The sequence below is a fragment of the Lepidochelys olivacea genome, assembly GCF_965140295.1.
Source record: "Lepidochelys olivacea isolate rLepOli2 genome assembly, chromosome: 24".
Classification (NCBI taxonomy): Eukaryota; Metazoa; Chordata; order Testudines; family Cheloniidae; genus Lepidochelys; species Lepidochelys olivacea.
Window position 1 is genome coordinate 6992783 of NC_140434.1, and position 23787 is coordinate 7016569.

Below are 23787 nucleotides of genomic sequence, written 5' to 3' on the forward strand. Positions count from 1 at the left end.
GCTGGCTTGAGGCTCCAACCGCCCCAACCCGGCTCTGGATGCTAATCCCAGCTGCACAGCAAAGAATGGCTCAGAGGGGGCTGGAGAGTGGGGAGGGGGGGCTGCAGGGACCCCCTGATCAAAGGCCCTGGGTAAATAGGTAGGGACAATAGGTAAATAGGCAGGCCTGGCTGTGGAGCGGCTGGGAGGCCGGGGCAGGGAGAGGAGAGACTTCTCCGTATGCTGAAAAGGGAGTAATTCCTCCTCCCTCCCCGAGGATCTCTAAGCACCTTGCAGCTTTAAGGGATGAAAACTGGGATGTGGGTTAGTTTTAACCCTTTTCTTAGAGAGGGGGAAGCTCTGATAGCAACAGCTGGATCGACTTGGCTAGGTTCACAAAGCAAGACCATGGAGGAGCCATGAATAGAACCCAGGAGTCCTGACACTCTCGTCTAACCAGCAATCTGATAGCTAGAACCCAGGAGTCCTGGCTCTATTTCCCTGAATTCTGTTCTAACCAGCTGCAGCTACTCCTCTCCTAAGGTAGGTTTTCCATTCCTCGGATCATCCTATTCGCCCTTCTCACCACCCATTCCAGTTTGAATTCATCTTTCTTAAACGTGGGAGACCAGAACTGCGCACACTGTTCCAGATCCTTTTCTCAGAGAAGATGGTGCTGGAATTTCAAGGAACACGGTCACTTGCTTTTATTTTTTAACAAGGGTTTTCATACCGGAGCATTTTGTTCAGGATCCATTTGCCTTTGATGAATCTCTTCCCTGCCGGAGGGGAAACAGGTTAATTCTGGGCCTGCATGAAGAACAACAGGGGCTGCAAACATTGCTGCCAAATTTCTTTGTAAAAGGATAAAATAAAATCTGGCAAAATATTCCAGTTCAGGTCTCTGCCAGGGCTTGTCTATGGGGGGAGTAATTCCAGAACAGAATCCATTTTGGATTAAGCCAATTCAGAATAAGGCACTCTTATTCTGGTTTAAAGGCATCCCCACACGGAGTTAACCGGGAATAGTTAATCTGCTTTCAATTCACACCCGCCCTCGTTCCAGATTAACTTTCATGGGTAGACAAGCCCTGATGCTCAGAGATGCTTGCATCCAACTCCTAGGAATGCGGGCACCTTCCAAATGGCTGTTTAGGGACAGCTGCCTCCAGGAAGGATGGTCCAGGGGTTAGGGAGATAGCCTAGGAGACCTGGGTTTAATTCCTGGTTCTCCCACTGGCCCTGTGTGACCTTGTTTTCCTGGCCGAGGTCCTTAAAGGGAGTTAGGCTCCTAACGGCCTTTGAACTCAGTAGAATTTAGGACCCTCAATTTGAGGATCGGGGCCTGAGTTCACACTGTGGTGTGCAGCGGTGGAGAACTGGGCGCAGCGGAGCTATGCTCGTCTCACTGAGGAGCTGGCCCTGAATCCCAGCAGAGCAAAGCGAATTGGGGCTCTTCAGTGGTAGGCCTGAGAAGGCATTTTATTTCCAGTTAGAACCATTGTGTCCAGACCAGCATCTGGAGAACAACCCTGCCTTCCCCGAACTGCTGCGTTCCCTAGCAGCCTGCAAAGCCCCAGAGATGCTACCTCTCCCCTGTGCATTGACAGCCCGAAGGCAGGGACGTGGATGGGAGTGGCTCAGGGCCAGGGCTGCTGGATTCGCTCTTGCAGCATGGAGCTGTCTAGCCTGCCTCAACACTGCGGAAAGGCAACCAGGCCTTCGTGGAAGACAGCGACCAGAGGGGAGGGTCCCCTCGGCCTGGGGAGCTTAGATCCGTGAGCTGCAGTGTCAGGGAAGCCAGTGTCCTTGTGCCATGCACCACACCCGCTCTGCATGGCAACACGGCAGCCTCAGGGAGAGTGGCAGCGTGTCATGCACCATGTCCTCACACTCTTCTGCTGATTTGCCAAACTACGCTGGGGGTTTCACTGCAGGCAAGAGGTGTACAGTTGACACCCAGTTTAACCTCAGAGCAGGAACAGCCCAGGCAAGCAGCACAGCAAACTTCCCCTCCCCTGGCCCCCACTGCCCTGCTCATGGGCCTTGGCCTTGACGCAGAGGTACACTACGGGGAGGGTTAGTATGCAAGACCCCTGGGCTACTGGCAAGGGGTCCAGTTAGTACCGGCCCTGCTGGTGGGTTTCTGTGACGGGGGCATGTGTTTGACTGGGGACTGGGCTGAGACCCACTGACTTGTCTCACAGATGCCACCCAGCAGCTAGCTGATGGGAACAGCTGTGAGTCACTCCCAGCCTCAGGCGGGATTGGCCCCAGGGCCTGGGGGGAGGTGGCTCCGTGTGCCCTCCCCAGGCTGGGGGGAGGTAACCCCCAAAGGGGAACCTACTGGGGCTGCATGGGCGTTACTCCTACAGCTAGTCTGCCTGGCCCGTCTCCAGGCTCGCCGGCCCCTGAGGTGTCCGAGTCACTGCCCCACGGGGGCTGAGGCAGGGGAGTAGGGGCAAGGCACGGGATTCAGGGGCGGTGGCTGTTGCCTGACACTGCACGTCTGGAAGAGGATTTGAACACGACGTCCTTTTGCTCCCGGATCCTCTTCATCCTGGCTCAGGATGGAGACACCAGCAGAAATGGTAAGGTAACCCCCAAATCCTACAGGGGCTGTGTGCCCGTTCCACCCCTACAGCAACCCCAAATCCTACAGGGGCTGTGCACCTACTCCCCCCATAGTGACCCCAATTTCCCGGGGACCGTGTACCTGCTCCTCCCGCAGCTACCCTGTTCTTGCAGCTGGTCACCTAGGCCGCGCCCTCGCTGCGATCAGCTCTGGTTAACAACGGGGGAGCTGGGCCGGGGGAACGACCTTAATTCAGGGAATCTGAGTTGTGGGCTGTCTGCACAGCCTGGGAACGTGGGGTGCCATACATCCCACTGGTGTAAATCAGCATCATTTCATTGGCTCCAGGGGAGCTACAGCTGATTTGCACCAGCTGGGGATCTGTCCCTGTTGGCTTCGATGGAGTGACACCCATTTACACCAGCTGGGGCTCTGGCCTGGGGTCTTTGCCCGGCACTGCCCTGCTCTGCTGACAGAGGCTGCTGGAGCCTGGCTGGGATCTGGAAGCTACAGGTGTTTTAAGGGTCTCTGCCCTTTGGCAGCTCCAGCCCCCTCCTCTCCACACAGCCTGACCCCCACCACACCATGTGGGGCAGGGGGGCTGAGACAGCACAGTCAGGTACAGGGCTATAACTGGGCTCAGGCCCCTGGCGTCCACCCCCGCTCCACTCACCGTATTCTCTTCACCACAAAGTGGATGGTGAGAAAGATGCTGAGGCAGCCGAAGAGGGTCCCAAAGACGATGGCAACGATTTCACCTGCCCAAGGAAGGAAAATGGAGGGTCAGGGCTGAACTCGAGGAGGGGGAGCTCTAAGGTGAGAGTGCGATTGTGGGATGGGGTGACCCGGGAGGGTGGGCCCAGTCATTCCTGGTGACAGCATACTCCAGTGGCTCCTCGCTGCTCTTTCCTAGGTCCCCAGGCTTTTGCCAACCTGAGAGTCACTGTTCCCCGTTGCAGATGAGTGCCAGATGTGCTCTGCTGAGGACTGTTGGAATTGCATGCTATCCCTTTAAGAAAGAGGAGCATGGGGGTGTGTATGGGGAGGGGGGCATTCCTGCTCCTGCTGGCAGTAGCAATCAGAGTCAGTCTGGACAGAGCCAGCTTAAAGTGTGGGCGGGGCGGGGCGAGGGGGGCATCGTGCCTAAGGAGCAGCCTGTTTTCTCTCTCCCTGTTTTGGGGTTCTTGCATGTTATTCAAAGTCTCTGTGCGTCTGCCATGAACATGACCCCATGGGCCCCTCCCAGCCACACTAGGCATAACAGAGAGGGCCATACCTGCAGAGTAGGCTGAGGGACCTGCAAGAGAAGAGACAGGTAAATGTTGATGATCTCTAACGCCCCATGTGGGCCCAGGCCAGGCTCAGGCCCTGTGATAGATTGTGCCAAACAGGTGGCCTCCTGGCACCTTCCAGTTGTTGTTTTGCTGCCGGAGCATGGTGACAATGGGGCTAGAACTCAGACCCTCATGATCCAAAAGCCTAGCCCCACTATATGGGAGAGTCCCCATTCACTGTGTGCAGTACAGGGCTCATGACACACAGGTGAGCAGTTCTAATTCCCTCCAGCAGAGGGCAGCAGTGCCACACGGCCAGTTCATTAGCGTGTTCTCCAGTGTGGCATAGTCTAGTTGAACGACTCCAGCCAGGAAGATAGAAGCCCTGATGCTACCACCAGCTATTGGGTTGTGGGGTTAGAGCCCCGGGTGTTTGGGGCTGGATTCTACCTGGATATAGCTTGGGGCATCGCTCCATAAACTGATTGCTGCAATTGGGCTGGGGTCTGTGGGGGTGGGTGGCAGCCGAAGTGTTAATGAGAGGGTGACATCCTGTGGAGAGAAACAGGAGTCAGATCCCCCAGACCAGCTGGAATCTAAGGGGGGCCTCGTTCTCCCCTCACCAGGCCCTGCAGCCACCCCACCCGTGCAGTCGGGGCCTGATGCACTCACCCACGGGGAAGGAGGAGAATACCACCCTCTGGTTCAGCAGCTGAGGGGCTCGGTAATTGTCCACCAGAGGCACAGGCAAAGAGTTTGCAACTTCGGTGGAGTATAGCCCCCGCTGCAGCCTCTCCAGCTGGAAGAGAATGGAGCGGTGAGCAGATGCCTGCCCCCACACATACACAGCATGAGGAAGAGACCCCCAAGTCCTGGGTTGGCTCCCCACACGCATGGGAAGGAGATGACCCCAAGGCCTGGGGTATTCCCCCACATAGCATGGTGAGATGTCCCCCCAAGTCCTGGATTGCCCCTTATACACAGCATGGCGAGGAGATGAAGAGCCCTGGGACCACCTTTCACACTCTCCACAGCTCAATGAAGAGAAAATCCCAACCCCTTTAGCCCTAGACCCTGGAGTGTCCCTCCTGCCCCCTGCCGCCTCCCCCCCTCCCCAGTTGTATGTGACTCATGGCACTGGGGCAATCTGAATGCTTAGCCTCCTGGGCATCCTGCCCAAACAACAGCGAGTACCTGGGAGGCAGAAATCCGCGCCCGCTGGCGGAAGATGGTCCAGAGCACATTCTGGGAACAGGGCGGCGTGGTCAAGGAGCCGTTATAGCGGAAATAGTGGCCCAGCTGCCCGGGAAGCAGCTCATGAATGTCGAAGGGCGGGATGGAGATTTTCTGCCCTGCAGGGGGGCCGGAGGGGACAGTATTAGGGACACAAATTTGCTTCTGCCAAGCCAGTCCGACCTTTTGCAGAGGAGCCGAGGTGAGGCAGGGAGCCCCTTGGGTCTGGACACAAATGGGCCCTGGGTGATTGGCACCTGTTTGCAGTTGCTCTCACGCACGTTTCAGCCGGTTGGGGGAGGCCAAAATTTGAAGTTTCATTCTCTGCCCTTCCCACCCCCTGCCTGCACTTGGCACAGGTGCCAATGGCCACACGAGGCACAGGGAGGGTGGGGTCTCTTCTCCTGGACACCGACGTCCCAAAGGGTTAGGTCTGCTGCCTGAGTGGGTGCCTAGAACATCGTGTGGTTTTTGATGCTGATCCCGCTGCTCGCCCTGCCTCCCGTGATCAGAAGCCCACCCAGTGTGAAGAGCAAATAAGGAGGGGCGTTAAATCCCACCCAATTGCAGGTGCTGCTTTCAGCCGCAGCTCCTTCTCGACAGCAGTAGCCCAGCGCTGGGTCTAGACCCACTCCTAGGCTCAGGGTATTACCCTTAGAGCCGGGCGGCTGGTTAAAGCAGCAGCCACGTTTCAGTGCGGAGAACATTCTGCGTAGGCTTGCTGGATTGTTCCCGATGGCGACGGGGATATACAGACCTCCATGCTGGCTGGGAAAGGGTTAATGAGTGGCTGTGAGCTCAGTCAGCCTCACCTGTTACACCTGGGCGAGGTGTCAAGCCTGGAGGGAGGGGGGTGGAAGAGGAAAAGCCCAGCCCAGGAATGGCGGACTGGAGCAGCGCCTCTTGCTTTAGCCCCTTGAAAGAAGACCTGGAGCTACTTGCACCATGGGCAGGTAGGCCTGGCATGGGACTGCCAGTGCGCTTCGTTTCCCGTGACTGCTGCATTGTCCTTTTGGGGTCTGCGGAGGGGCGTGCCCAGAGAGGGGCTGGCGGAAAGGCCAAGAGGCAGGCTGGGCTAGGATGTAGGCCAGGGAAGAAGCCAAGAGTCTGAGCAGGCGCACCATAGCTGTTTATTACAGGGTCCCTGGGCTGGAACCGGGTGGAGAGGGAGGGTGTGGGTTTCCAAGGGAGGAGGCATGGAGGCCCTGGCAGGAAGGGGACACAAAGGACTGTGTAGGCAAAGGACTGTTAAGTCTGAAGACCCAACACACAGCAGCTGGACTATCTGTATGGGACTCAGTTCACCCTGGAAAGGCTGGGACCATGTATGACCTGGCCAGAGGGCCGAGTCAGGAGATGGTGGCCACTGCAGGGCTGGGGTGCTATCAGCCGGGGACACCAGAGGAAATGACTCTGCTATGCCCTGCCCACCTGCGAGGGGGCATGCTGGAAGTTAGTTACCCTTTGACACAGTCTAGGCTCTGGGGCTCTGTCCGGTCTAGCTGAAAGACTTGGGCTGGCATTATCAAAGGCACCTAGAGGAGTTGGGCACCCAGCTCTCATCTGAACCTAGCCACGGATCTCATGCCCTGTCCCAGGGGAGGCTATCCACTTGTCAAAAACAAGCTGGAGAGGTGAATTATTATGACTTACAGGTATCTTCGTGGGGAGAAAATACCGGGCACCAGAGGTCTCTTTAATCTAGCAGAAAAAGGCTTCCTTGGCTGGAAACCGACACCGGACAAATTCAAAGCCGAAATAAGGCACAAGTCTTTATTAGTGCGTTGGAACAAATTGCCCAGGGAAGCGGGAATTCTCCATCTCTTGATGTCTGCAGCTCAAGCCTAAATGCCCCTTTGGAGCAGACCAGAAGTGTGTTTAGCCCAATATCAGGGATAACGGGGGAGATTCTCTGGCCTGTGTGATACAGGAAATCAACCTGGATTGCCTAATGGGCTCTTCTGGTCATAAAATCTAGGAGTCTGTGCCAGGATCTAATGACTCTCACTGCTAGGAAATGTGTCCTGACATCTACCCTGACATCACCCCCCTGCTCCAAACAATTCCTCTCCACTTACCACAGTCAGGCCCCACACCCCGCATGGGAACAGATGGCCTCACCTGGATGCTGGATGTTCTTCAGCCGATCGAGGATGTTGTCATAGGCAGGGTTGGCCACGTTGCCGACCTAAAGGAGAATATGGAGAACAAGAGGCTTCAGGTTAATGCTGAGCCCTTGGAGGGAAGCTCACACTAGACGCCAAGGCTGGATGGCCCAGTTATATGGCTGGTTGAGTGAGGGCCTGCCCCGTTCTGTTCTATTTGGGGTCTTAGAACCCCCTCGTCACGGCAGTCACCGAGCACCTTCCAGTCCTGCACTGAGCTGCAAGACTCACATCTGTCCCATGGGGTTCTTTCTCTCGCACGCTCGGTCCAGGGGAAGAAGTGTATGTGCGGTGGAATGGTTTGTTTTGGTAAGGCTGCTTTTTTAAATGACCAACGCTGGCTGCTGGGTGCCTACATTACGTCAAGTTGGAGGAGCGCACCTTGCACTTGGAGCAGGGGCTGGGGAAGTCGGTGATGGTCCATAGTCTCCAGGGGACCGGCCCCTGAGAAAGCTCAGCTGTCCCCTGCCCAAGCTTTACCCTCATTCAGGCAACAACTGGCCCATCAGAGATGGAGCAGGAAGGGTCCCTGGCTGGGATAACAGAAACGTGGTGGAATAGTAGTCGTGACTGGAGTATGGGTATTGAAGGGTATGTGCTGTTTTGGAAAGACAGAAATAAAGGCAAAGGTGGTGGACTAGCACTGTATATCAATGATCAGGTAGACAGTAAAGAAATAAGAAGTGATGGAATGGATAAGACAGAGTCTGTTTGGGCAAAAATCATATTGGGGAAGAAAGCTACTGGAGCCTCCCCTGGGATAGTGCTTGGGGTGAGCTATAGGCCGCCGGGATCCGATGTGGATGTGGATAGAGCCCTCTGTAATGTTTTTAATGAAGTAAATACTAATGGGAACTGTGTGATCATCGGCGACTTTAACTTCCGAGATACAGACTGGAGGACGAGTGCTAGTAATAATAATAGGGCTCAGATTTTCCTGGATGTGATAGCTGATGGATTCCTTCACCAAGGAGTTGCTGAACCGACAAGAGGGGATGACATTTTAGATTTGGTTTTGGTGAGTAGTGAGGACCTCATAGAAGAAATGGTTGAAGGGGACAACCTTGGTTCGAGCAATCATGAGCTAATTCAGTTCAAACTAAATGGAAGGATAAACAAAAATAGATCTGTGACTAGGGTTTTTGATTTCAAAAGGGCTAACTTTAAAAAATTAAGGAAATTAGTTAGGGAAGTGGATTGGACTGAAGAACTTGTGGATCTAAAGGCGGAGGAGGCCTGGAATTACTTCAAGTCAAGGTTGCAGAAACTATCAGAAGCCTGCATCCCAAGAAAGGGGGGAAGACTCATAGGCAGGAGTCGTAGACCAAGCTGGATGAGCAAGCATCTCAGAGAGGTGATTAAGAAAAAGCAGAAAGCCTACAAGGAGTGAAAGATGAGAGGGATCAGCAAGGAAAGCTACCTTATTGAGGTCAGAACATGTAGGGATAAAGTGAGAAAGGAAGCAGCAGGCTGTGAAAAAAGCTCATGTGGTCTTGGGATGCATCAGGCGAGGTATTTCCAGTAGAGATAAGGAGGTGTTAGTACCATTATACAAGTCACAGGTGAGACCTCATCTGGAATATTGTGTGCAGTTCTGGTCTCCCATGTTTAAGAAGGATGAATTCAAATTGGAACAGGTACAGAGAAGGGCTACTAGGATGACCCAGGGAATGGAAAACCTGTCTTACGAAAGGAGACTCAAGGAGTTTCGCTTGTTTAGCCTAACCAAAAGAAGGTTGAGGGGAGATGTGACTGCTCTCTATAAATATATCAGAGGGATAAATACCAGAGAGGGAGAGGAATGATTTAAGCTCAGTACCAATGTGGACACAAGAACAAATGGAGATAAACTGACCATCAGGAAGTTTAGACTTGAAATTAGATGAAGGTTTCTAACCATGAAGAGAAGTGAAGTTCTGGAACAGCATCCCAAGGGGAGCAGTGGAGGCAAAAGACATATCTGGCTAAGACTAAGCTTGATAAGTTTATGGAGGAGATGGTATGATGGGATAGCCTAATTTTGGCAATTAATTGATCTTTGACTATTAGCGGTAAATATGCCCAATGGCCTGTGATGGGACACTAGATAGGGTGGGATCTGAGTTACTACAGAGAATTCTTTCCTGGGTGTCTGGCTGCTGAGTCTTGCCTACATGCACAGGGTTTAGCTGATCACCATATTTGGGGTCGGGAAGGAATTTTCCTCCAGAGCAGATTGGCAGAGGCCCTGGGGGTTTTTCGCCTTCCTCTGCAGCGTGGGGCAGGGGTCACTTGCTGGAGGATTCTCTGCACCTTGAAGTCTTTAAACCATGAGTTGAGGACTCAGTAGCTCAGACATAGGTCAGGGGTTTGTTACAGGAGTGGGTGGGTGAGATTCTGTGGCCTGTGTTGTGCAGGAGGTCAGACTAGAAGATCATAGTGGTCCCTTCTGACCTTAAAGTCTATGAGTCTATGAGAAGACATGGATCAAGGATATGCTAGGGATGGGCTGGCAGTTCTCAAGGTAAGGTCTTTCCCCCTGAATCAGGGGGCTTTGGCCTTGGAAATCTTGGGGTTCCAATAGACTTATGGATGCCGTAGAGGGGATCAGCGCATCTCCTAGCTGTCTGGCCATCCATCCAGGTACTTGTACGGCCCTCTTGATGATATCTGAGCTCCCAGTCCCTGCGCTTCCTTGGGGCGTGCTGGGAAGTGGGTCGCTGGGCTTTCTCCTGGGGTGAAATTCACCCGCATGCAGAGAGCCAGCATGAGGCCAAGGCTGAACCTTCGTCAGGTATCACCATCGGTCCCAAAACTGAGCCAATGAAATACTCTCACACAACAGGTGATTAGCCTGTGGAACTCATTGCCACATGAAGGCATTGAGGGCAGGATTCAGAAAGGAATTGGACGTTTATCTGGAGAACAAGAATACCCAGAGTTAGAATAGCTAATGCAAGTTCAGAAGGGAGAGAGAACCTCAGGCTTCAGGGCTTGAGCCAGTGGCTAACGATTAGAGAGAGGATGAGACCTTTATGGGGGTGGGTTATCCCATAAGTGGCCACTAGGGGATTTCTTACACCTTCCTCTGAAGCAGCAGGTGCTGGCCGCCGTGGGAGCCAGGATACTGGGCTAGCTGGACCTTGGGTCTGAATCAGCCTGGTGATTCCTTTGTTCCACTTAGCACTTTCTCTTGACCCAGCAGGGAACTGCAATTCCTGGCAAGCAGAGGGGTCGGCTCAGAGGCTCCCCCGCCCCCAAGGCTGGCTGCATTGTAGGATTCATCAGGGCTGCCCCGCCTCGGCGGGTCAAGGGCAGGGAGCCTGGGTTAACCCCAGCGGCAGGGAGCTCACCTCGATGAGGATGCCCAGCACGGCCAGGCCATCCACCCGCTGCTTGGCCTCGCTGACGTTGGCGTAGCTCTCTGAGTTGTAATGCACAATGTGTAGCTGCGGGGAGAGCGCGGGCAATCTCTTAAAGGCGCAGTCTCTCTGGACCCCCCTTCCCTCTCACAGCCATTAGTGAACGTACCCACGCACCATCCGCTCATGTGGGGAGGGCGGGGGACAGAGGCGCAGGGAAGGGAAGTGACTTGCCTAAGGTCGTCCTGGGGGACGGGGCGGGGGAGGGGTGTCAGTGGCAGATCTGGGAATACAACCAGGGCTCCTCAATGTTCGGCCCACGGGAAGGCTGCCCTTTGGCAAGTCAGGGCCAGCAGGGAATAGCTACTTGGTTTCACAGCCCACCCTTTCAGGCCTAGCCTGCTGGGCAGCCTCCCCCTTCCCTTTTCCCACAGCCGCCCTTTCACTCCCAATCCCACTTCTCTCCGGCCCACACAGCTCTCTGCAAACCTGCCAGCCCCAACGGGCCTGATCCCGAGAGGGGCCAAGCATCCACACCTTCCGCAGCAGGATCCATCATCGATCAACCAGCCCCTGAGCCCGAAAGGCATTGCTCACCCTTTCTCTTCCTGGGACTCAGAACCCATTTGGGTGAGGATCAGCTGCAGGATTGGGGCCCTAGCAGCACTGTTCTCGGTGATGGGGCTGGATCTGAATCGGTGACCTTGGGGCCCCAGCCCAGGACTGACCCCCCCCCACCCCGCCCGGGCGGCTGCATTGACTGCTGAGACTCCTGCTGGCCTGGTCCCCACATAAGCATGGACTGCACCTGAGATGCAAACCCTCCCAGGGAGAGGAGCGTAGGGGGAAAAGGGGCAAATGCACTGTACCAGCCCCACCAGGGCTAATTGTATCGGAGGCCGGAGGCTGGGTTCAGATTCATGTTGCGTCAGACTCTCTCCCACAAGTGTTACGCAGTTTAGTGCTGAGCGCCGGTGGCTCCCAGGGGGCAGAACAGGACCTTTCTTCTCCTCCTAATCCCCCCACCCCTACCGGCCCCTCTAATCCCCCAGCCCCAGCGCGGCATTTCCAAGTATGGTCTCACATGCCGCAGCTCCAGCTGGAGGCCCGGTGGGGCGGGGATTATCCACCAGATGGTGCCAGCATGGAGGGAGTAACTGGTTCCTCCTCCCTCCCCAATTAAAACCCTTTGGCTTTAGGGGAGGTCTCGTGGCCTGGGGAGAGCGGGGGAGGATGCACCCTGGAAACCCCATAGATTTCAGTGGAGCTGCACCCAGGGTAGCTTTGGCCCCAATTGCCCGGCTGGTCTGCCTAAGACGGGAGAGGATAAGGTGCTGGCGGTTCCCAGGGCAGTGAGATAACTGCCCTCTGCCCCCCCAACCCTGGGGCAGGAGCACACTCACCTCGGCAGGGAAAGTCTCCCCATTCACCTGATGCTCCGACCCGCCGGCCTGCCCCCGGCTGCCCCAGTGGAAGTGCAGCTGGACGGCTGCATAGGTCTGCGGAAGCCCCCGGAGGAACATGGACGGGGGCAGGGACACCTCCACTGCGGGGACAGACGCCGAGGGGGTGTTAGTGCACGGCACGGAGTCTCCCAACCCCCGTGCATCCCAGGGGCCTTGCTGCCTATGCCCACTGGGAGGCTCCAGCCGGGTGGGGAGCAGAGAGGAGGCCGTGTTGGGCCGTCTCCCTCCCACTGGGAACGCTAGAGGGTGTGGTGCAGGGAAAGGCGTCCCTATCACCCGTGCAGACCTTTGGGATCTGGGCAAGGAGCCAGAAGGTGCAGGGGGGGGAGGGATAGCTCAGTGGTTTGAGCATTGGCCTGCTAAACCCAAGGCTGTGAGTTCAATCCTCAAGGGGGCCATTTAGGGATCTGGGCCAAAAATTGGGGATTGGTCCTGCTTTGAGCAGGGGGTTGGACTAGATGACCTCCTGAGGTCCCTTCCAACCCTGATATTCTATGATATCCTTGGTAAGGAGAAGCCCCCCCCCGGCATCCCGCATCACCAACCCCCAGCGTTCAAACAGGGCAAGTCCTTGCCTCAGAATCTCGAAGCCGGCCCCACAACAGCAGGGGATGTGACCCGAAGAATCAGGGGCAGGGTCTTTTCCTGCCTTCTGGTCCCTGGGAGCACTCGGGTCAGGTTTTCAAGCTGTTCTCCAGAACCAGGTGTTGCCTGCATTTCCTAGTGAGGTTTAACTGGATGAGTAGCTGCCGAGAGGGGGATACGGAGAGGCTCCTGCAGCAGGGGAGCGGCAGAGGAGGGGGCTCTCGTGCCAGCAGTGGGGAGGGGGGTGGAAAAGGCCAGCGAGGGGAGGGTGCGGGGCAGGCCCGGGGGTACAGAGGAGGAGCCTGTTGCTCAGAGGGGTGAGATTGTGTGGAAGGGCCCAGAGAAGGCACAGACAGTGCTCTCGAGGCTCCTAGGGAGAAATAGGAGGGTCCCAGCCCACCTAGGGATGCCCCTCCGTTCCTGGGGTAACGCCCGCCCCACCCCGACTGCAGCCTCACCTGTGTGCCCGTTGTTGAGGAGGGTGAAGGCCCCGTCCCCAGGGCTCCGGTATCCCTGGGGCTCAATAGGTGGCAGAGCCGGGTTGTGCCTCACGGACTTGGTCTGGATATCAATGGGGGACTGCGCCTGCCCCCCGCAGTCCAGGTGGTCATCTGACCAGTGCACCTGGCCGTGGGGGCCTGAAAACAGAGAGTGCAGGGGGGTCAAGCCCCTTGGGGAGGGGGCGGGCAGGTGTCTCTTCCAGCTGGATTTGTTCGTGGGCCAGTTCTGGCCCCAGCAGAGCAATTTTACGCCCCCCCACCCTCGGTACGACGTGCCATACGCAGCTGTGGCCGTGACAACACTCAGTGTTTCAGCAGCACTTCCCTGCTGGGGATCTCAAAGCCCTCCAGGAGCTGCAGCTGGAAGGGACAATCCCTGTTCCCTGGGGGAAGAACGAGGGGACGTGACTTGCCCCTTGGGTCACGCAGCAGCAGTAAGTTGTACACCCCAGCAGTCGTGACTCCCAGTCCCCTACTCTAATCACCAGTTCCCTCCGCCCCCACCCCCCAAGCTGGGAATTGAAGCCAGGAGTCCTGGCTCCCATTTTCCTGCCGTAACCACTGGATCGCGCAATCTCCCCTGCGTAGCGCCAAGCTTTTTACAGCTATGCCTCACTTCGCTCGTGCAAGGACCATTCCTAAGTCAGGAGAGAGGCTGGCCTTGCGGCTAGACGCTGGGACGCAGGCAACGTGGATTCAGTCCTGGCTGCTACAGAGCATAAACTGGGGAGAATGATGCTTTCCGAAGGGGTGGGGGGGCAATGAGGATCAATCTATAAATGCTTGGCAGGCACTCAGACAGGAAACAGATAAAACCCTCAGTGGAGAAAAGCTCTAGCCAGGGTTTCTATAGGCAGTTTGGATTTAGACGTGAAGCTCTTTGCTTTGGCACCAAGACCATTTCTAGTGGCTGCATCAGTCACAATAATCTGCTGTGTATGGCTGCATTTTTCCGGATGGGCCAGATTTTCCTAGGAGCTCAGGATCAGAATTTCAGAACCGCTCAGCACCCTCCATTGGAGACGGATCTCCAGGAGCTTTCAGCTTCCCCCGTGACATGCACAGCTGGGTTTTCAAAGACCTCAACAGCTGATAAGCACCCTGGTGGCTTAGGAAAATCTGGGCTCCTTAAGGATGCTGAGCACTTACAGATTCTGGTCTGCGTGGCAAAGTCACCTGGACTCAGCTATCTACAAGGGGAATTAGGTGCCTAAAGACCTTTGAGGAGCTGGACGCGAGAGCCCTGGTTAGAGGTTCTCTTTCTGTTCAGGAAAATGCCGAAAATCAGAATAACTGTGAATAGGTGGTTATAATAACGCACGTCACTTTCTAGGCTCTGCCTGTTTCACTTTTCCTGTGAGTGTCCCTATCTGGCAGGACTGGAACCAGCCTAATTATGCCGCTTTTAAAGGCGACTCTGCCTCGCCAAGACCACTACAAGGCAAATCAGGTTTTCTCCAGCGCTGTCCGAATGAGGAGGCTTTTGTATGAGGGACCCAGCTTGGGAAGGGAGGCCAGAGCCCCGCAGTTATTTGCATCTGAATGCAATCTATGCTATGGTAATTGGTTTGCTGGAAACATTTTCCAACCGGGGAAGCACAGATAAAGCTGTTTGCTTTTCCTGCCACTGCGCAATTGTTCTTCCACTGACCCTGGACCTGAAGTTACCCAGAAAACAAAGAACCTCCAAATCAGATATACCCACAAAATACAGGCCTTCCTGGTGCCCTGTCTGGCTGCTGCTAGTTGCTCCCAGAAGCCTCTGGGCCTAGGGCGCCCGACATCCATGCCTGCCACGTAAAAAACACACAGGCGTCTCATATGTGGCTTGGGTCTGCTGGGGCAAATGGGCTTGCCTGCTCAGCCGAAGTCCACTCCCTGCCCACCCGCCACCCCGGTAACAGGCAGGCCCCCGAGCGCGGGTTCAAACGAGTTCCTGCTGCTGCCCTTTCCAGGTCCTGGCACAATGCTGTGCTTTCAGGGGCCGAGCTTAGGTGAGGATTACGTCTGACCCTGTGCAATGGGATCAGCCATGCTTGGCTGGCGCTGGGCTGCGCTTTTAGTTGGTGCTGGCTCTGTGCTAATTGGATTTGCTAGGCTTGCAGGCGGTTAGCTGGCAATCTGGATGGTGGGTCTAGCATTGTTACATAAGGGCCCCGGGAACACAATGGGGCCATTCTAGCATGGGAACTAGCTGGGGGAGAATCCAGGAGGCCCAACACTCCCGCAAAGCCAGGGGGCAAGGGCTAAAGCACTGGGTAAGGACTGGGGTTTGGACAATGTGGTGTAGTGGTTAGAGCAGGGGACTGGCAGTCAGGCCGCCTGGAGACCTGCTCTGCTGTGGAGGAAATGAATCACTCCCCTGCTGTAACTACCAGGCCATGCGCCTTTCTAAAGCCTGGGATAGAGCCCAGGAGTTCTGAGTCACTGTGCACCGTCTCTAACCACTAGACAACATTGTCCTCCCAGAGCTGGGAACAGAACCCCGGAGTCCTGAAGCCCCAGGCCTCCCTGCCCCAACCCTCTCCTGCCCATAGGTGAGAAGAAAACCAAGGAATCCTAACTCCCAGCCACCTGCTCTAACCACTAGACTACGTTGTCCTCTCAGAACTGGGCACAGAACCCAGGAGGTCAGTTCTCCCTCCGCAGGATACGAGTAACACCCACAGAGGCCAGTAGGAATCAGTCTGCTGAGTTCTGTTCCTGGGTCTGCGAAATGATGAGGCCTCTTGGTTAGAGCACAGTCTAGGAGCCAGGACTCCTGAGTTCTTTTCTCAGCTGTGGAAGGGGAGTGGGGTCTATTGGTTAGAGCACAAGACAGTGAGCCAGGACTCCTGAGTTCTAGTCTGAGCTCTGGAAGAGAGTGGTGTATAGTGATTAGAGAAGGAGGATGGGAGCAGGGAGCTCTGGGTTCTACTCCTGGGTCTACCACAAAGTCATACCCTTTCCCCCTGTGAAAGGGGAGTAATGTGTCCCCCCTGCATGGGGTGCTGGGTTTAATCACTGAGGCTTTGCAAAGCACTTGAAGCTCCTTGGCTGGAAAGGACCAGGGACAGGCCAAGAGCCGCTCTGCAGCGCCCCCTAAATGGCCATGCCTCCTTGGTCTGGGCATCTCACGAGCAGGCAGCGTCTGTGGGGAGACCCACAGCTCTGTGCCAGATGCTGCACAAATAGTGAACTCAACCCCCAATAGGAGGAGGGGCAACTTCGATCACTGTCCATTGCCACCTGCTAGCCAGCGTGGGCACGGTGTTGGCAGGAAGGCATTGCATCCTGCCCTGCTGAGCTAGCAGAAGGGAACCGGGACCTGGGAGAAGAGGAACTGAATGGGAGAAAGCCCAGAATAAAATCCTCTTCCAACCTTACCTTTATATGTCCAGTGGGAACCTGCAAAGCAAGCAAACAAAAGCACTTAGTCAGCATAACTAACACTTAGTTTGCCTCAATATCCCCTCCCACCTGTAAGCCTTAAAGACCTCCGAGTATTTCCCCCAGGGTCCAGGACAAATCCAACCCCTTGCCCTTACATCCTGCCACTCTTGCAGTCTCAATCAGAGGCGGTATCCTCCTTCACTCCCTCTTCTGAAAGAGATTTCTTGCGGCTGTTAAAGAGCTGCCAAGTTCCACCCCAGAAATGGCTGTCTTTCCATGTGGGGAAATGATTCCCCCAAAGAGCTTTGGGAGCAAACGTGTTACGCCAACGTCCACTGAAGTCAAAAGAGAGTGGCTTTCAATGGGGCGATGGACCAGACCCTATTGTTGCCCAGGTTTTGTTCTCCTTTTCTCTTTGAAGTTCCCAGCCTTGCTTAACTGCTTCTCTAACAGCAGGCAGGGAAGAGGTCACCCTGCTCCCGGTGCAGGAAGAGCAAACAGTCAAATCCTGGCTAGCATGGTCAGCCCTGCTGCTGTGACAGCTGCTCTTTTTGGCCAACTCGCTGGGGATTGAACGGGGCACCTCTGGAGCTAAAAGCATGAGCAAAAAACCCCAACCTTTCCTAGCCAGGGCTATAATTGAGTCCTGTCCTTTGGGGCGTGGTCACAGAGCAGGCTCTCGTAAGATGCACTCACCTGGGGCTTGCACTTGCCTTCAGTCCTATCTCTGAGCTGCTTTCATAGAATCATAGAATCATAGAATATCAGGGTTGGAAGGGACCTCAGGAGGTCATCTAGTCCAACCCCCTGCTCAAAGCAGGACCGATCCCCGACTAAATCATCCCAGCCAGGGCTTTGTCAAGCCTGACCTTAAAAACTTCTAAGGAAGGAGATTCCACCACCTCCCTAGGCAACGCATTCCAGTGTTTTACCACCCTCCTAGTGAAAAAGTTTTTCCTAATATCCAACCTGAACCTCCCCCACTGCAACTTGAGACCATTACTCCTTGTCCTGTCCTCTTCCACCACTGAGAATAGTCTAGAACCATCCTCTCTGGAACTACCTCTCAGGTAGTTGAAAGCAGCTATCAAATCCCCCCTCATTCTTCTTTTCTGCAGACTAAACAATCCCAGTTCCCTCAACCTCTCCTCATAATTCATGTGTTCCAGTCCCCTAATCATTTTTGTTGCCCTTTCTACCACTACCCCTAAAACTCTTGTGCCCAAATGAAAAGGACATGGGCAGAAAAGGAGAAACTGAAGACGAGGCTGAGCCAGGGGCTGGGCGAGATTAGTGGCTCTCTGTTAAAACAGCTGGTCCCCGTGGCAGAGACTTGAGCTCCACCGAGGCCTCCCTGACCCGAGCTAAAATTAACCCCCCAGCTTGGCAAACACATTTTAAAGAGACATTTGGGAACAGAGAGAACCATGGGCTCCTTTGTGCTTTTCCGTCCCAGGGCCAAAGATTCAAAGGGACCCATTCTCTGCCTGCCCTGCACCTTGGGGCTGTCTGTGCCAGCAGCACCCAGCTGCTAATTCTAATTCAGGACTTTGCACTGGTGCAAAGGCCAGCACGAGGGACAGGGCAGTGGAGAACCAGGCTCAGCGTCTGTAGCCTATGCTCTCTTCCCAGGACTCGGAAGAAACTTCCCCCAGTGCCTGGTAGTGTGTAATTGACCCCTTTGGGGGCTCTGTACCTTTCCAGGAAGCTGCTTGTACTGGCCGCTGTTGGAAACAGAAGAGTGGACTTTATGGGGCCGATACAATTCCTAATCCTCTCTTAATGCTAACTAGGGATGGCTGGGCCCGTTTGCCGCCCAGTCAAACCACACACGTGTCTTCTCATTGGGGTGAATCTTCACCTCCCAGACAGAGGCCTCACCCAGCAGTACCCACGTAAATTATAAGGATCAGAGTCAGAGACTGTGAAGGCAGAAGGGCACGTTAGATCACCTGGTCTGACCTCCTGTGTAAGCCAGGCCCGAGAACTCCTCCCAGTTCCCCTGTATTGAGCCCAATAGCTTGTGTTTGACTCAAGCGTCTTTCAGAGAGGCCCCCAGTTGTGCTATGAATACCTCAAGACCTGGAGAATCCACCACTTCCCCGGGCGGTTTGTCCTACTGGTTAATCCCCCTCTCTGGTAAAAAATAAGTCTTCCCTGCTTTGAATTTGAATTGGTCTGACTTCAGCTTCCAGCCATAGGTTCTTGGGCTGCGTTTCTCTGCTACATTAAGGTTTTCTCCCCGTGAAAGTACTTATACACCATAATCAAGTCACCTCTTGCTTTTCTTTCTGGTACACTCAACAGATTGAGCTGCTGAAGTCTCTCGCTGTCAGCCATTTCTTTCCAGCCCTCGAATTTTAGTTTGTTTGGCTCTTCTCTGCCCCTGCTCCAGTGTCTCAACATCCTTTCTAAAATGCGGACCCCAGAACTGGACGTAGCGTTCCAGCATCGGTCTCACCAATGCGGCGTAAAGCAGTACAATCACCTCTCCTTCTCCCACCTTGCCAAACGTTGCCTACTGCCTTACTCCCCAAGCAGCCTGGCTGATTTCAGTGGGCTCGCTTGAGGGGTAAGGGAGCATTTGGTTCAAATCAGAGGGCCGCCGGCTGGCCTGGTACTAGCTTGTGAGCTGATGAGAGGACATTTGTTTGCAGAACTTAGCGTGTTGCAGCCCGTTCAGGTCCAGACGTGACGGTACAGTGTTGACGTTCATATGTGTCTCAAGAAGTGCTCAGATATTAGAACAGCTTGTTTGCAGAGCCTGGCTCTGGGACTAGAGGTGGGAATGCTTCGCAAGGCTATTACTTTTGCTTGTTGCGTCTCCTTTTGTTCATGATGGGTTAAATTCTGCTCCTGTTTACATGGGTGTAAATCCAGAGTAATGCTATTGAAGATGGTGGAGCAACTCCAGATTTAAACGGGGGTAATTTAGAGCAGAATCTGGCCTAAGTTTTAAAGCAGTCAAATGAAACAAATGATACATCTCTGCTCTGTTAGGGGTTTTGCCTGTAATGTTAGTGAGAGCAGGATCAGGCCCTATGTGGCTGGATATGTGACATTTATTTGCCTTATTACTGTTTTGCTACAGACCTCTCAGGAGCGTTTCATTGCACAAACCCAACGCTCCCAACACTTGTTTGAGACTGAAAAGTCAAGTCATGAGGGAAAGGGATTCCTAGTCTGATCCCAGGCTTGGGCTAACGAGACTGATTTGCGGCCTGATCCAAAGCCCATGGAAATCAATGGAAATCTTTCCATTGGCTTGCCACAAGTTTTGGATCAAGCTCTTGATGAAAAGATTCCAGTGGGAACTGTGCAAATGAAAAACAGAGAGTCACAGGACACAGTCTCTGGGAACAGTCCCGTCCTCTGGGACTTGGCGAGTTACTTTTCATGCTAAAATCAGGTTTATTTAAAGGTCTGGCTGAAAATTGGAGTTTGAGAAAATGAAAATGATTGCAGATTGTGTCTGCTTGCCCTTGACATTATTTTATTTTTCTTTGTAAAACTGAAAATATTTGGCCAAAACCCATTGGGTTTTTTTTTCTCCCCACCCCCCACCCCTTTTGGGCCAATTTTCAGGTGAAATTTTTCAACGAGAAGTCAAAATTTTCCATGGAAAAATCCCAAACATTTTCTGTCCAGCTGTCCTTATTACCTGTTTTCATAAAGTCTACTATTCTACCCACTTGCTGCATCTGTCCTGGCACCGTTTTAGCTACTGATCACTGTTAATTAAAGAATAGAATTCATCTACCCGACATATCACGTCTACTCTCCATGATATAACCACAGGGTTAGCTCCACCCAGCAGCAAAAAATCCTCAAGATCCAAATCCATTGAGATACAAAGAGATTTCAGCATTGATACCCCCAACGGCCTTATTTTTTAAAATAATATCTTAAAATCTTTATGCAGCCCACTGAGCTTTCCCTGAGTCAGGACAGCTGCACAGGGTCCGATGTGACTGTTCTTTACGTCCCGCTTTGCTAAATAAATGAATAATCCACATTGCAGATTGAAAGGTGAATTGCGGAGCCCAGGAAATGACCATATCACAGCGATTTTGGATTCACACAACTCCACCATTTCAAGCGTCAAAGAGCAGCCCCCAAAAGCCCATAAATCCAGGTGAATTACACATACAGTACACACTCAATCTCACTGATACCAAAAAGGGTCACAGCCTGGGATGCATATTAATTACAATGAATATCCTATTGATCATGCAGAACTTCAGTCACCCAAGCCCACGCAGCATCCCCCATGACATTTAGGACCTGGTATCGACCCCCGGCCCCAATCCTGGAAAGTGCTGAGTCCAGGATGCTCAGCTCTTATCGTGATGGGGTTATGTCTTCTGGAATAAGGGACTGCAATTCCCTAAAAGGCCCTGGGGTGTATAAATAAACACGTTGCCGATATTTACATTTTTGGTGGCATTTTACAGCTCACCGAGTCTGGATTATATTTTTAAAGCACAATCAGTGGAGATTGATGTAAATCAGTGGGAGTCAGGCACAAATATTGAAGGAGATTCAGAGCGGTCGACAGTAAGTGAAGAAATCCACAGTAAATAACCTCGGAAGAAATGCCCCTGTGAAATGCATTAGGATTAAGGGGGAGGCCTCACATTCTGCCTTTAAAGAGAGCTTTGGCATGCCAACGATTAGCCTGCTTGTTGAACACTTTCTCTCAACACCTTCTAGGCTTTAACCTCTGCTCTGAAGTATACTCACTTCAATTTAGCACACAACTCAGTCAGATCCCAGCACAGGTGCTGGAACTAGGGGTGTTGTTGCACCCCCTGGCTTGCAGGGGTTTCCATTATATCCAGAGTTTACAGTTGGGTTCAATGGCTCTCAGAACCCCCACTATAAAAATTGCTCCAGCACCCCTGATCCCAGTGTAATGTCTTTGGAGCAGGCACCTGAGGGCTCGATCTTGCCACCCCCTGATGTTGACGATGCAGGATCAGGCCTGGAGGGAATAACTAGTAATCCAGGCTCTGTGCAGAAATTCTGCGGGGTACTCGTAAGCAGAGTTTGCTCAAGGCTGAGACCAGCTGGAAAGCATCACAAAGCATTTGGTGTGCCATTTGTGTAGGGAATTGGTTTCTAAAGCAGACAAAAGAAACGGCTGAGTGGCCCATGGGAGTTGGAACAGTAGCTCCATTGTGGACACAAGAAAGGAACAGAGTGCTGCACTCTTTGGGGGTTCCAAAAAAAAAAATCCAGCCAACCCTCCCCCCCCACCCCGACACACACACCGTCCGCAGTAGCACCCAGAGCCAGCCAGTAGCACCCAGAACTGTGGGAAGGCTGAGTTGAGCCCGAAATCCATGTCTTTATAAGCAATGCAACTTACCATGATTTGCAGCCAGGGCGTGGGAAAAACCCTGCAGGAGGATTAAAGTGAGAAGCATCTTCTAAAGCACAGAGTTGTGGCAGGTGATTTGGCAGGGAAGGAAAAAAGTTGATTTTTGGGGGGATAAATATGCCCCAGAGAGTATCCCACCCTCCTGTTCCTCAGCTGGAGGGGAAAGGCACAGACTGCTGCCCCGGCAGCTCTGAAGTCTGGTGACCAATGGGATATTCTCCACTTTCCACTTGACTTCAGAACACAGACCTCATGCCACTCACGATTGCCATTCAGGCAGCGCGACAGGGGCGAGCAATTTTTAAGGTGGCTCCCGGATGCAGCTCCAGTCCAGCCCTGGATGATGTTCTTAGCTCCTTAAATACTTTGTCCCAACAATGTTTGTGTTGTGGGACTTCACACGAGGAATCTGGCCAGGCTCAGAGTCCAGGCCAGCCAAATCACTTTGCAAATTCATTTTCTTTCAGCTGGATTAAAAACAAAACAAAACAACACACCCCAAGAATTCAGCAGCAGATTTATCAAGGCAGGAAGGGCACAGGCAGGGTTGGGATACACGTGGCTCCCGTGTAAAAGATCCCAGATAGCAAGGATCTTTACAGGGCATCCTGTAGCCAACACAGCCAACAGGCCCAGTTGTCCATTCTACAGCACCCAATGTACTAGTATCAGTGGTCACATAGAGACAAAAATGTGCTCCTCTCTAGAAAGTAAAGCTAGGGCAGTGATTAGGATGCTAGTTTAGGGACTTGGAAAACCCAGGTCCAAAGCCTTGGTCTGCTGCATTCTCCCTGGATGACCTGGAGCAAGTCACAGAGTCGTGTTGTGCCTCAGTTTCCCCATCTGTGCAATGGGGATAGCAGCCCTGCCCTGCCTCCCAAGTGGCTAATGGCTTTATAAAGACAGTGATGTGCTCAGCTCTTACAGTGATGGGGCATAAGCCCCACCTATGTAAACAAAGGGTTAACAAGAGTCTTCAAGCTCAGTTAGCCCACCTGGCTGTCCCGGGAGGGTGTGTGGTAAGGCTGGATTTGTTATCGCAGGCAGCTGGGCCTTCTTCAGGATGGAAGGGAGTGAAAGCTACAGAGGAAGGAGCCAGGACTCCGGGAGCATTAGGGTTCCCTCACTCTGGGAAAGGGACAATAGGGTAGCTGGATGAGAGAAGACAGGCCCTGGGAAAGGGCCCAGGCTCCAGAGCTGTTATCCTGTGACTGGGGCAGAGAGCCGGGGAGAACCCAGCAGGACCCAGTGCTCAAGCCTGGATGGACGGAGGTTGGTTTGTTTTGTTTGGCGTTTTACGTGGGGAACCCACTGCTCTGAGAGAAGGGTGGGACTTCAGAGGAGCCAAGGCGGGGCAGAAGGTGCAGGGTTGATAACTGGAGTTGTGTGGGACACTGTTTGTACCCTGCAAGGGGTGAGACTTTAGAGAGACCGGGCTGGAGGGCAGAGTCACAAGAAGAGGCAGAACGCCACCGGCCTGGTCTGGCTGGTGGTGTTGGGGTGCTAGGTGAGGAGAGCCTGCCATGCGATGCCCAGCCACAAGAGGGCACACCAGCGGTGAGTCCACTCAATGCATGGCCATATAAAGCACCAAACAGACAGATTGTTTAGCCATCATGGAGATGCAGCCGCCTCTGGGGTGGAGTGTTATAGTTTAACTATACACAGCAACAGGATGCAACAGCTCAGGAGGCAAAGATTATCTATAGGAAGCTGCCTGAGGGGAGTTTCAAGTGGGCAGGTGGAATGACCAAAGTTAGACTAGGACAAAATTCTAGTTGTTTTAATCGAGGCACTTCAGATGCTGTGCTCAGCCTGAGCAGTTTGGAGTGTCTGTGTGGGAAGCTGCACACTCCTGTGGGGCTCAATATCATCTGGAAGGGTAGGGTGCTGTGATAGCGGTGGGGGAGGGTG

General features: G+C 53.6%; 1 protein-coding gene across 2 annotated transcripts; it reads right to left on the reverse strand.

Moving 5' to 3' along the window:
• Positions 1 to 432: 432 nt before the first annotated feature.
• On the reverse strand, positions 433 to 22105 carry CA14 (carbonic anhydrase 14). 2 transcript variants are annotated; one of them, XM_084614013.1, is made up of 11 exons: positions 21862 to 22105; positions 16485 to 16505; positions 13077 to 13256; positions 11971 to 12113; positions 10559 to 10654; positions 7183 to 7249; positions 5023 to 5180; positions 4501 to 4627; positions 3831 to 3851; positions 3228 to 3312; positions 433 to 2539 (listed from the first exon to the last, which is right to left on the reverse strand). In XM_084614013.1, the coding sequence occupies exons 1-11, from the start codon at positions 21917 to 21919 to the stop codon at positions 2455 to 2457; spliced, it is 1041 nt and encodes a 346-aa protein (XP_084470139.1). In that variant the 5' UTR covers positions 21920 to 22105; the 3' UTR covers positions 433 to 2454. The 2 variants fall into 2 exon arrangements, with proteins under 2 accessions (XP_084470139.1, XP_084470140.1); XM_084614014.1 differs by lacking the exon at positions 10559 to 10654.
• Positions 22106 to 23787: the final 1682 nt, after the last annotated feature.

Bases quoted from the DNA above. Each gene is read 5' to 3' on its own strand.
- CA14 (XM_084614013.1), bottom strand. From the start codon at position 21,919: ATGCTTCTCACTTTAATCCTCCTGCAGGGTTTTTCCCACGCCCTGGCT. The intron at 7,250-10,558 runs GTGAGCTCCCTG...ATTCTCCTTTAG, and splicing joins TGCTGGGCATCCTCATCGAG to GTCGGCAACGTGGCCAACCC. The intron at 5,181-7,182 runs GTGAGGCCATCT...GCCCCCCTGCAG, and splicing joins GAAGAACATCCAGCATCCAG to GGCAGAAAATCTCCATCCCG.